Source organism: Elgaria multicarinata, chromosome 1, assembly GCF_023053635.1.
Source record: "Elgaria multicarinata webbii isolate HBS135686 ecotype San Diego chromosome 1, rElgMul1.1.pri, whole genome shotgun sequence".
Classification (NCBI taxonomy): domain Eukaryota; kingdom Metazoa; phylum Chordata; class Lepidosauria; order Squamata; family Anguidae; genus Elgaria; species Elgaria multicarinata.
Window position 1 is genome coordinate 40444278 of NC_086171.1, and position 13163 is coordinate 40457440.

The 13163-nt window shown below is 43.8% G+C and overlaps 1 protein-coding gene across 1 annotated transcript in view; it reads right to left on the bottom strand.

Moving 5' to 3' along the window:
• The window catches only part of LOC134398850 (solute carrier family 22 member 13-like), a 32294-nt gene extending 23842 nt beyond the window's left edge, over nt 1-8452 (bottom strand). The window contains exons 1-2 of the mRNA XM_063126424.1: nt 8399-8452; nt 1220-1619 (exon numbers count right to left, since the gene is read on the bottom strand). Coding sequence (XP_062982494.1) covers nt 1220-1591 — 372 coding nt within the window. The 5' untranslated portion in view covers nt 1592-1619; nt 8399-8452. The remainder of the gene's footprint in view (nt 1-1219; nt 1620-8398) is intronic.
• Nucleotides 8453-13163: the final 4711 nt, after the last annotated feature.

Consider the following 13163-nt stretch of genomic DNA (forward strand, 5'->3'; position numbering starts at 1 on the left):
GCAGCCTTAAAGAGGAAGGTGTGTCATTCCAAGACATTATTGAAAATTATAGAAAATCCCCCCTGACACCATGGAAAGAACAAAAACCAGGACAAATCCGGGGAAATCCTGACAGTTGGTCACCCTAGCTAATATTAACGACAAATAAATGGAACTGGCAGTTTCTCTAGAACAGTATTCCTCTAGAACAGCCTTCCCCAAGCTGGGCAGGAGCTACACTACTGCTTTATAATGGTTTGTAGTGGTTTTGACAACTGTTTGGGCCCAGGACACATTATATATATACCGTTTTCGAAGGATTACATCCTACTTGGTGTAGATCCAAAAATGTTGGGCTACAACTCCCAGCATGGCCAGGGAATAAAGCCAGTGTTGGTGCCAGTCGGGCCTCCAAGGGGAGGGTATTCCACAACCGGGGTGCCACAACAGAGAAGGCCCTCTCCAATGTCCCACCATAATGTATGTCTTGCACTGGTGGGACGCAGAGAAGGGTGCAAAGCAAGTGAGCATCCGAGATGTACACAAGAAGGGAGAAAGTCTCAGGATGCTTTTGTTTAATAAACTTTTCTATAGCATCTTGAGACTTCTCTTCCTTTTTGAGGGGATGCAGAGGAAAGCTCGTCCGACAGATCTCAAATTTCAGGCAGGTATATATATTGTTTTGGCCTACAACTCCCATCATGCCTCATTATTGGCTATGCTGGTTCAGGCTGAGGGGCATTGTAGTGCCCAGAAATGGTTTACACACTCATAACAATACTATATCTTTCCGGTGCCTGGTTAAGACTTTCCTTTTCTCCCAGGCATTTAACAGCATATGCTGAGTTTTTAACTGACTACAAAATGAGCTTTGCCCTGGCTGCATGTTTAAAAAAATGTTTTAAATGTTAGCTGTTTTTATGTTTTTGTTTTTAAATTTTGTAATTTTTTGTATAAGCCTGTGTGCACCAGTTGCTGGGGAACATGGGTGGGAAGGTGCTGTTGCACCATGTCCTGCTTGTTCATCCCTGGCCGGTGGCTGGTTGTCCACTGTGTGAACTGAGTGCTGGACTAGATGGACCCTTGGTCTGATCCAGCAGCGCTGTTCTTCTGATTTTTAATGTTCAGTCTTTTTAATCTAATCTTTTTAATCTTTGTAAACCGCCCAGAGAGCTTCAGCTATGGGGTGGTATATAAATGTAAATCACAACAACAACAATAATGAATGCGAAGTGCCCACCTCTGTTAGCAACGACGGCTTTAGCTCTGCAGGATATACCCATCCATCTCGGCACCTTTCTGTGGAGTTGAGTCCATATTTTATGATGGTTTCGATATCCTCTTCCACAGGAGTAAACATAGAGCATTGTTGCAGAGATCCATCCGGATTCCTGGGAATGGTCAAATCCGTCTCCTGCTCTTTGCTCAGATTTGGGCCAATTGCACGGATCCAGCTGGTGTTGCAGTGGTGAGGCACGTCCATAACAAGGAACACTTGGCCAAACATATGGAAGGGAGTGAGGAAATTTGGGATGCAAATCAGCAGCACCAGCCATTTTTGAAACCTCCCAAACTCTCCGACCACCTTCAAGATGTCTCCGAAGCCTGTCATTCTGAGTTCTTCGGAGGCTGGGCTGTATCTTCGTCACGTACAGAGGATAAAATTAATGTTTAAACATAATAACAGCTAAGGATAAAGTGAATAATTAATCAGGCTGTGTCCTCCGATAAAGTTGTGGAATACAGCCTACCTGAGCTGGAGCTGCCAATAAATAAGCAATCCTAGCCTGGGAAACTTATTCCTTGCTCATCATTGAGTAACCCATGCAGAAGTACTCAACACTGATTTTGGTACAGATATATTCCAAAGTCAACCGTGTGTAAGATAGGGTGACCATATTTGGGAAACCAAAAGTGTGTGTGGGGGGGGGGGAAGCAGCTTTCTGAGTCCTGCAGAAAGTACATTATTCTCCTGCCACCTTAAAGAACCCGATTGGAGTGGAGGAGGGGGAAAGGATTTCATTCTGCTCCAAAACCATCCACTCCAATTGGGGCCTTTTCTATAATGTCCACGAATGACCCACTTTCCCCTTTAAGACCTCAATTGGAGCTCGGGGTGGGGGAATGATGTACCTCAAGAAAGCATGTCATTCACTCCTGCCATGCTAATGGCAGCCTTAAAGAGGAAGGTGTGTCATTCCAAGACATTATTGAAAATTATAGAAAATCCCCCCTGACACCATGGAAAGAACAAAAACCAGGACAAATCCGGGGAAATCCTGACAGTTGGTCACCCTAGTGTAAGATCAGGCATCATGGGTGGCACAGAGAGAGGGACATCTGAACGCCAGTATTGTGGAATAACAGTGGGAGAAGGCCTTAGTGAACTCTGTTGCTGGTTTCCCAGAAATCTCTGTAGCCACTGAGGAAAAACAAGATGCCGGACTAGATAGGCCTTTGTTCTAATCCAGCAATCTTAAGGCAGTATCTGTCACCTGTTCTTGTTCATCGTCCCAAGCCAGCCTTCCTCAACCTGGGGCGCTCCAGATGTGTTGGACTGCATCTCCCAGAATGCCCCAGCCAGAAGAGCTGGCTGGGGCATTCTGGGAGTTGTAGTCCAACACATCTGGAGCGCCCCAGGTTGAGGAAGGCTGTACTAAGCTAAGGCACCATCCTATGCACATTTAGACAGAAAAAAGTCGTACAAGTCCCAGCATATTATGTTTTAATTCAGTTTTATGTATTTTATCGTTTATTGTTGTTTCCTGCCTCGATCAGAATGGAGAGGCGGGTAAGAAATTATTATTATTATTATTATTATTATTATTATTATTATTATTATTATTTGGACAGAGATAGCCTAGCTACAATTATCCATGCTCTGATAACCTCTCATTTGGATTACTGCAACACGTTATACATGGGGCTGCCTTTGAAAACAGTCCCGAAATTCAACTGGTACAAAACAGGGCAGCATGTTTACTAACAAGGACTGGCCAACGAGACCACATCACGCCAGTCCTTTTCCAGCTTCATTGGCTGCCAGTCCAGGTCCGGGCCCAATTCAAAGTGCTGGTATTAACATTCAAAGCCCTAAACAGCTTGGGGCCAGGATATCTGAAGGAACGCCTCCTCTCATATGTACCTGCCCAGACCCTAAGGTCATCCTCAGGGGTCCTTCTCTGTGAGCCCCTGCCAAAGGAAGGTGGCTACCAGGAGGAGGGCCTTCTCTGCTGTGGCACCCCGGCTATGGAATGAGCTCCCATGTGGACGCACAAGGACAATCCCGGGGATTACACCGGGATTTCGCCCCATCTAGCGATAGCCAAAGTTGTGGTCTCTATTTCTTAGTTTTCAACCAGTAGCCTTTTACGCCCCCTGCCCTGCATTGTAGGCAAAGATTATTCAGCCATCTAGTCAGATAAACTGTGCAGAAAACACAGCACGACAGACCTTTCAACTATGAGGATAAAGGGTAGGGCTGACAGACTGATTCACGCTGAAATGCTACACTATAGAAAATACTCTGTTCTCTGATAAGAGAACACTCAACTCACTGTTCTATTTATTTATTTCTGCATAAATGTTTTACCCCAGCGCCTCCAACCCCAGGAAGAGATGTGCAAGGCGGTCAGTCACTCACTCAAATTCAGTCAGTCAACTTTAGTTACGAAGAACCACTGGTCGCCACACACATAACACACAATCGGATCTAAAGGTCAATTTTAAGAAAAATGATCCACAGAAAAGAGACTCCCATTTTGTATACTACATTTGTATCCAATTGGTTGGGCTGAAATGGCAAACGCAAACACCTTGTAGCTACATAGCCATCAGGACAAATAGCCATGCATAGCATTCTCCTCCATGAATTTATCCAACCCCCTTTTAAAGCCACCCAAATTGGTGGCCATCACTAAATCATGTTCTGTAGTGAATTCCATAGTTATTATGGAATAATAATTGTGCCGAGGGTCCATCTCATCCAGCACTCTGTTCACGCAGTGACCAACAAAGCAGGACATGATGCAACAGCACGCACAGACACCCCATGTTCCCCAGCAACTAGTGCACACAGGCTTACTGCCTCAGATACTGGAGGTAGCACATAACCATCAGGGCTAGTAGCCATCGATAACCTTCTCCTCTAGGAATTTATCCAACCCCCTTTAAAGCCATCCAAATTGGTGGCCATCACTACACCTTGTGGCAGTGAATTCCATAGTTTAACTATGTGCTGTGTGAAGAAGTACTTCCTTTTATTTGTCCTGGATCTCCCACCAATCAGCTTCATAGGATGACCCCATTGGGTTCTCGTATTTTGAGAGAGGCAGAAAAATGTCTCTCTAACCGCATTCTGCACACCATGCAGATTTTTTTACACTTTATTGGGTCTGCCCTTAGCCTCCTTTTTTCCAATCCCCAAAAGTTGCAAAGGAAAAAAAAGTTGGCAACATCATTTGACCCAGCCCTAACTGCAATTGCTTTGGTCAAGTTTAATTGATCTAGTGAAGAATTATCTTTTCGTGTGGGTTTTGCTGAGAACATTTTCATTTATTTATTTATTTACAATATTTATATACCGCTCCCCATTCAAAATTTCGGAGCGGTGTACAAGATAAAATAAAATAAAAACAGAATAAAACACTTTAAAATAGATTTTAAAAGAAGCAAAATGTACAGTGAACCGTGGGTGGTCATTAAGGAAAGGCTTCCTGGAATAATGATGTGAAGAACACTGGTCCATTCCTAGTAGAACCGTTCCCAAAATACTTAGAAAAAACCTACAATAGATCAATATCAATTTGGAACCAGTTCTTGGATCCTAGCTATATTGAGCAGAAGGAAACCAGGCAGGGATTTATCAATTGAAAGCATGTTTAAATCATTCTTCAGCCAACGAAGGCTCATCCGGGTTTATAATCCAAAAGACACAGCACAAAAAGTAAAGAGGGAAAACTCACACACTAGTTCTTAGGATTCTTCCATATGGAGGGCTCCTAGCTCTAGCAATTTAAAAACATTGTGCATCTGTTCCATTTTTTTCTCCTTGTTTTTGAAAAAGATGAAAGAAGTGACATGGAAGGGGCAGGAGTCTGGACCCTCTGTTGAACTCTTCTCGGTCATCCCAGAGTGCAGGTCACGGAATAATGGGCTCAAATTACAGGAAGCCCAATTCCGGCTGGACATCAGGAAAAACTTCCTGACTGTTAGAACAGTACGACAACGGAACCAGTTACCTAGGGAGGTTGTGGGCTCTCCCACTAGAGTCATTCAAGAGGCAGCTGGAGAGCCATCTGTCAGATATGCTTTAAGGTGGATTCCTTCATTGAGCAGGGGGTTGGACTCGATGGCCTTATGGGCCCCTTCCAACTCTACTATTCTATGATTCTATAAATGTTCATGAAAGAACTGGGCAAGTTTAGCCTGGAGAAGAGAAGATTGAGGGGAGACATGATAGCACTCTTCAAATACTTAAAAGGTTGTCACAGAGGAGGGCCAGGATCTCTTCTCAATCCTCCCAGAGTGCAGGACACGGAATAACGGGCTCAAGTTAAAGGAAGCCAGATTCCAGCTGGACATCAGGAAAAACCTCCTGACTGTTAGAGCAGTACGACAATGGAATCAGTTACCTAGGGAGGTTGTGGGCTCTTCCACACTAGAGGCATTCAAGAGGCAGCTGGACAGCCATCTGTCAGGGGTGCTTTAAGGTGGATTCCTGCATTGAGCAGGGGGTTGGACTCGATGGCCTTATGGGCCCCTTCCAACTCTGCTATTCTATGATTCTATAAATGTTCATGAATGAGGCAAGGTGATGGCACCCCAAAAATCTCATCTGAAAGCAACCTTAGTTATAAGATTGTACTTTTATGGGGTTGGGGTTGGTCTAAATCACCTTTCACGTTTCTCTTACACCCCAGAGGAAATGATCTGAGAAAAGATGGCTGACCGATGGTAACATTCTGGTAATGTGTTTCAATGGGAGCTGGGATGACCCAAGAAGGTGGAGGAGGGGATGGGTGGGGATGATCATGCTGAGACCCTTCATCTTACGCTCAGTGCGGGTGTACACACAATACCAAAAGTCTACAGCGATTGTCTTCTAATTCAGGGGTAGGGAACATACACCCTGAGGGCCTCGCGTGGGCCTCCATTGCAGTTTTTGTGGGTTGTGTGGGGGGGTTGTCCTGTGCTCCTGCCGAATTTCCTATGCCAGCAAAAAAGGGGTGATTTATTTTTAATTTTTTTGAGAAAGCATGGCATGCCGGTAGCACGCAACTCGTTTAGAAGCAAAGTCATGCTCTCAGAAGCCTCCCAGGAGCACAATTCTGCTTGTAAACAATGTGTGTGGACCCCCCCCCACCTCCAGGGAACAGGTCCATCCTCGGGAGGGGGAGTCCAGGAGGGTCAATGCAGTCCCCTGACCTCCAGAAGCTGTCCACCTCTGCTCTAAGGAAACTGAATCTTGAAAACTAAAACCGCTCGGAAGTGGGGTGCACGACCAGGTCTGGAACAGATAGACCAGCTTCCCCGAGCTGCTCAGGGTTAAAAAAAAAAAAACAAAACCGGTAGGCCTGCTTCTGGATCTCCGTGGGCATGGCAGGAAGTTGTTCTTGGACTTACAGGATGGGGCCTCAGCCTTCAGTGGCCTTTTGGAATCTTCTGGTGTCACGTATTTCCCGCTGTAGCATATTTCTGGAGGGTGGGGTGGGGCTTAGTTCCTACCTACCACTTGCTTCTCTTTCCCACAGGACAGTTGGTTCCATGAAGGAAGGAGACGCTCCTGGTTCTCAAATCTTAAGCAAATGATGCACAAGGCTGGCAGTCGTCCTTCAGTCACACAGAAGAGGTGGCCATAGGTCGTTTGGTCTTTTAAGAGTATGTCACAAATATGCAGTGGAGTATGGGTAACGTTAGCTGTATCATTTATTTATCAATTATTTTGATAATTATTTTGTAAACCGCCCAGAGAGCTTCGGCTATGGGGCGGTATATAAATTTAATAAATAAATAAAATAAATTTATTTATTACAATTCCGTACGCCGTAACTCCTCTCTCATAACATAAGAATGTAAGAAGTGCCCTGATGCTGGATCAGACCAAGGGTCCCTCTAGTCCAGCACTCTGTTCACACAGTGGCCAACCAGCCATCGGCCAGGGATGAACAAGCAGCACATGGTGCAACAGCACCCTCCCACACACATTCCCTGGTGCACACATTAGGAGAGAGGAGTAACACTATAATCCCCAACTCGTTCAATCCCATAAACACCTTCATGAGTAATTAAACATTAATTAACTTTAATTGAATGTGACTATATCACGTTAGACAATCTACGTGTGGATTGCATGCTGGAGATGTTCTCTACCCAGAACTTTCAATGCTGATGTCGTTATACAAGAGCTTTCCCAAACCTGGCACCCTTCAGATGTGTTGGACTACAACTCCCAGCATGCTGGCTGGGGATCTTCGGAGTTGTAGTCCAACACATCTGGAGGGTGACAGGCGAAGGAAGGCTGAGAAGACCATAAGCTGGAAGAAAATCCCAGACTGAACGTCAGGTCAATCATGAACATACTTGCTGGATTTAGAAATGCCATGAGCCCTTTTTGGACTTTCAAGCTGTGGTTTTTGGTTCCACACCAACTTTCCAGGTCAATGATCCTCCAGGGCATCTTTACATTTCTTTACTTTTTTAATCCCACTTTTCTGCACTGAAATATACTCAAGGTAGTTCACAATAAATCAACACACAGACAAAAGCAAGCAATCAAAACATAAGTGAGACCAAATTAAGAACACCCTCGCTGGAATAAGTTAGCCTTCGCCACCCTCCAAAAGGCAGGTAGCGGCAGGGCCAGGCAGGCACACCTCCCTTGGCAAGCGACTCCACAATACAGGTTGTTTTAGCACTCCTTCCAGCCCAGTCCCTGAGCCAACAGTGTTCCCGAGTGGTAAACCGCACCCAGTGGAGGCTGGTGGCTCCCATGTCAGTGGGGCGGTGAATCCACTCCAAGATTCAGTCGGAACCAGACAGGACTTTAAAGGAGCTACTTTGGATAGATCATATAATCATAGAATTGTTGAGCTGGAAAGGACCACAACGATCATCTAGTCCAACCTTCTGCACTGTGCAGGAAAACGAATTAAACCATCCGTGAGAGGTGGCTGTCCATCCCTTTAGAGTTCTGATTGAAACCTGGAGCAGATTCACCACCCCACTGACATGGGAGCCGCCAGCCTCCACTGGCCACACCCAGAAAAGGTTCATGCAGCCGCAAAAGCCTCCATAAAAGGAGATCCCACAAATTCGTTGCACCTCCCAGAAGTTGGAAGCGAGCTGGAAGCATCCAGATTCACACGTCTCTTCCAGCCCACCCTCCAGTGTCACGCAAGCCTTTGCCAGTGCTACTTACGTCTTAGTAGCCTCACTCCCTTCCCTACCGGTACCGTAGTAAAGAGGAAAGAAAAGGATGCCACGGGAGAAAATGCCTTTTGGAGATAGCCAAGGGCACACAAGACCACGTGTGGTGGTTATGACATTAGTAGGAAGCCAACACGCCCTGGCTTGGGCCTGGTGTGAACACTTAGGATCTCCGCCAGCTAATTAAAGCAATGCACCTCCCGCATCGGGCAAGATGTTGTCATGCTAATTACACAGCTGAAACAGAGCACGCCTTCTGAGTATAGAAGCGGGCTTGAGTTCTTGAACTGATGGAGGAACAAGACAAACCTGTTGCTTCTGAAGGCATGTTTTTCCCATCATCAACACTGCTGCTCTCCCTCTCCCTGACAGCTTGATCCGGAATGGAACAAATGAACCATGCTGGAGCATCAAGCCAAAGATCTTTCTAGTCCAGCATTGTGTTTGCACAGTGGCCAACCAGATGCCTATGGGGAGCTACAACAGGACATGAACGCAAAAGCTCTCTTCTGGTCGTTCCCCAGCAACTGGTACACAGAGACATGCTGACTCTGATATTGGAGCTGATATTTTTATTAGGCTGATATACCAACTGCGCCCTTATCTGGACAGAGATAGCCTAGCTACAGTTATCTATGCTCTGATAACCTCTCGTTTGGATTACTGCAATGCATTGTACGTGGGGCTGCCTTTGAAAATGGTCCGGAAACTTCAACTGGTACAAAACAGGGCAGCACGTTTACTAACAGGGACTGGCTGACGAGACCACATTACGCCAGTCTTTTTCCAGCTTCATTGGCTGCCAGTCCAGGTCCGGGCCCGATTCAAAGTGCTGGTATTCACATTTAAAGCCCTAAACGGCTTGGGGCCAGGCTATCTGAAGGAATGCCTCCTCCCATAAGTACCTGCCCAGGCCCTAAGGTCATCCTCAGGGGCCCTTCTCCGTGAGCCCCTGCCAAAGGAAGTGAGGCAGGTGGCTACCAGGAGGAGGGCCTTCTCTGCTGTGGCACCCCGGCTGTGGAATGAGCTCCCTAAGGAGGTTCGCTTGGCACCTACGTTATATGCTTTTAGACGCCAGGTGAAGACCTTTTTATTCTCCCAGCATTTTAACAGTCTATAAATAAATTTTAACTTGGTGTTTTAAATTTGTAATTTTGCATTGCTGCTGTTTTTATCTGGTTGAGCTTTTATATTGTATTTTATATTATGGTTTTATACTGTTGTTTTATACTTTGAATGTTTTTAATTTTTGTGAACCGCCCAGAGAGCTCCGGCTATTGGGCAGTATAGAAATGTAATAACTAATAAATAAATTTACAAGATTTATATACTGCTCTGCTTCCAACAGATTCCCAAGTAGTGAACAATAAACGAAAGAAAACAGAGTACTATTATTTATTTAGTTATTACTTTTATATCCCGTCTTTTTGCCTCCAAGGAAATCAAGGCAGTGTACATAATCCTCCTCTCCATTTTATCCTCACAACAACAACCCTGTGAGGTAGGCTGGGCTGAGAGTCAGTGACTGGCCCAAGGTCACTGTGGAGGAACCCAAAAGGACGAGTTCCCTAGATTCGCTGAGTGGCGGTCAAAGACTCTCAAGACACCATTTCTCTCATCTTGGGAAAGTTTTATTATGAGCAGCCTGCAGTGCTGCAAGGTGGCAAACCCTAGAGGATCTGAAGGACTGCCCACTAGTTGCAGGCAAAGCTAAGATACTTATAGGGTAACATCCTCAGAAGCAACAACAGAACTTCCTCATATAATAAACCAATCATAATACAGCTTTGCAATACAGTAACCAATGATAAACAAGGCATTCTAAGACTAGAAAATTAATTCTGATTTAATTCTAAGACTAGAAAATATTATGTAGATGGGTATTGCAATCCTGGAACATCTGTTCCTTTGTGGTTACTACTCTTCCTGTCCTCGCTGGGAGGCTCACACTCTGACTAATGTGTCAACACTTCTTGTTCGTTGAGCAAGTGTTGCTCAATCTATTTTCGGCTACAGTTTGGGTCAAATTGCTATAGAACAATTTCTAATAGAAAGGGCTTACATCAAAACAGGGTGGGCACAGACAAAACAGCCCATTCAAACATTTCCTCGACAACTCCCTCCTTTTGGGCGTTTTATCTTGACCACTACTCTAAATTTATTCTCATAAAGGCTCTAACTTCACTTCTCTTGTTCTGCAATTTAGCTATCTGAGAAACAAAGCATGCTTGGAGCGCAATAAAAGCAAATAGCATATAGCAATCAAAACAACTTCTATGTTAGAAAACTTCTTTTTTCTCTTTTTTCTTAGGTTAGTTATCAAAGGACTGTAGAAGTTGTGTATGTAATGCACTTGGAGTAGCAAATAGACGAAAAAACATACCTTTCTTCTGGGTTTGGATAGTCAAATAAGGTATTTTTGTCTACATATGATTGGACAATGGATTCATTTAGGAAAGATATTTTCAACTTATGAAAACACTTTTAATGAACTATGCAGAATTCTATGACTTAGATATAAGTTCAAACTCTAGTTGGCTTTGGTGACAATAAAAATGCTTGTATGTATATTTGTAAGCAATTACTCTTTGGATGGTTTGTTGTTCAGGTAACTTTGCAGGGAAACACTCTGATTCATTCGTGCTCACTATCACTTAGGAGTCTCACTGATTGTTAGGGTAAACAAGTGGTATATGAACTGGTACTTGAATATTCACAAGTGTTTGAAAAAGGTTTGCAGGTGGTGTTTCTGGTAATGTAACTAAGACATACTCTCTCTTACCTCATATGACTATAGAACACTTCTGTCAACTTAAAAAGCAATAGAATACTTATGTGATTCTACTTTAGGTTACAATGCAAGGGCATGTACTCTGAAAATTAACACACATTTCATTTTCACAATTTAAAAAACTACAGAAGGAATGCACACATGAGAGTAAATGTACGCAAAGTTGCTGCAATGGCGTTGTCCTAAGCTGTTCTTCGCGGTCTTCTTGCTGAACGGCGCGTAGGCTCGCGTGGCAAGGATTATTATGCCTCGTTATCTCAGGAATATTTTTGATCTGAGATTATAAGGACAGCGATGCTGATTGATTAGATGTCGTTCCACGGAGGGGGCTCCTGCTCTGTTTGGCTTCTGCACTCTCTCTCCACTGGACACCTGTCTTTGTCGCTTGCAGGGGCTTTCCAGCTTCCTCCTGGCAGATTGCTACGTCCTTTAACCTCTCAATCAGATCTGGACAACTCTCAGTCTCTGGTACAGATGAGTCATCTGGATCACTCTCGTGGCATCCAAGATTCAGCTTTTCATATGTGCTGCTTGGATTTTTAGATTTGGGCCAATAGTCTGTGTAGGCTTAGAACACAACAAATTATTTCCTCACTGGTGGAAACAGTCTCACAGCCATAGACTCTTTAAACACTTTCTATATTTGTTGGACAGTCAAATACTTGCCAGTTGTTATGCTTGTACTCATGTGCTAGAACAATCACAGTGATCAGTCAGGAACAAGCTCTTGCTTAGAGCTTAGAGCTTCTGTTGTCTTAGTTTGGCAGCAGGCAGCAAACCTGTGGAAAACTGTTCTTGCTAAAAGGTTAATTATGCAATAGTCTTTGATCTGCTCACTACGTGACAGCAAGGCTGTATATGCATTAGCCTGCTCACTTAACTTGAGCTGATGAATTTCTTCTCTAGGTCTGGTGCTGCGAAGAACCTGTGAAGAAACTTTCTTGCACACTCATTAGTTTGGGGTTTCTCATCAAATAATTTCATGGTTTTAATTATAAATTACTCTGTCTTCTATTCAGTCTATTTCTAAGAGGCATTAACACTCAGGGAAGAATTAAGACTAGTTTTCTAGATTCAAGATGGTACTAAAGATGCGGAATTCTATTCTACTTCTTAGCAAGGTAGCTAAGGTAACTGCTTCTCTTATTAGAAATTTTACATTAGACTCTGCAGTCGCATCCTGTTGCAGGCCTTATAGGAAATGCATTCTACTAAAGGTGTATACAACAGTCAGGTAGCATTTAAATCTCTCTACAGCGTTAGTAAATTCAATGAACGACTTGCAACTCTAGGTTTTCTTAATGCTTTTGAAAATTCTATACATGTTGCACAATTCTTAACTAAGTCTCAGGGTGCAAGTGGCTTAGCATCATAAGATATCCATACTTTATTTTCTAACTTCCCCATCTTTTCTTTAACAGCTATATTTTTGAAATTAAGATTCCTTCAAGCAATTTCGCAATGAGAGGGCCATTGGCCACTGGGCCTCCCACAGCTGTCATGAAATTCTTAGGTTTACAGATTTGTCCAGCTACTTAGCAAATTGAGAAGGAACGTTGAACACTAGTGTGCATATCTATGGATAAGCCCTTTGCTTGTTAAAACAATTCATTCTATGCTTCATACCTGGGACAGGACAAAACTTTCCCTCATTACAAGTATTTACTTCTTCTTTTCTGTCAGCTTGGCATGAAACCACAACACTTCCTGTTACAAATTTTTCTCTGGGTATGTCTTTTGCAATCTGGTATTGTCAAAGCAACTTCAGTTTTGCCTGGGAGTGGCTAACTCCTAAATTTCAACTTTTCAATCATGCGGATCTCAGTTATGTTGTCTTCAACAAAGAAAACAAGATACTTGGATTCAAGGTAGTAGGTTTATCTGGATTCTCTATGCAATATCTGTTCGTATCAAGTCAATCTCTGATTTGATAAAAACTTTTTTACATGCAAAGCAGATGCAGCAT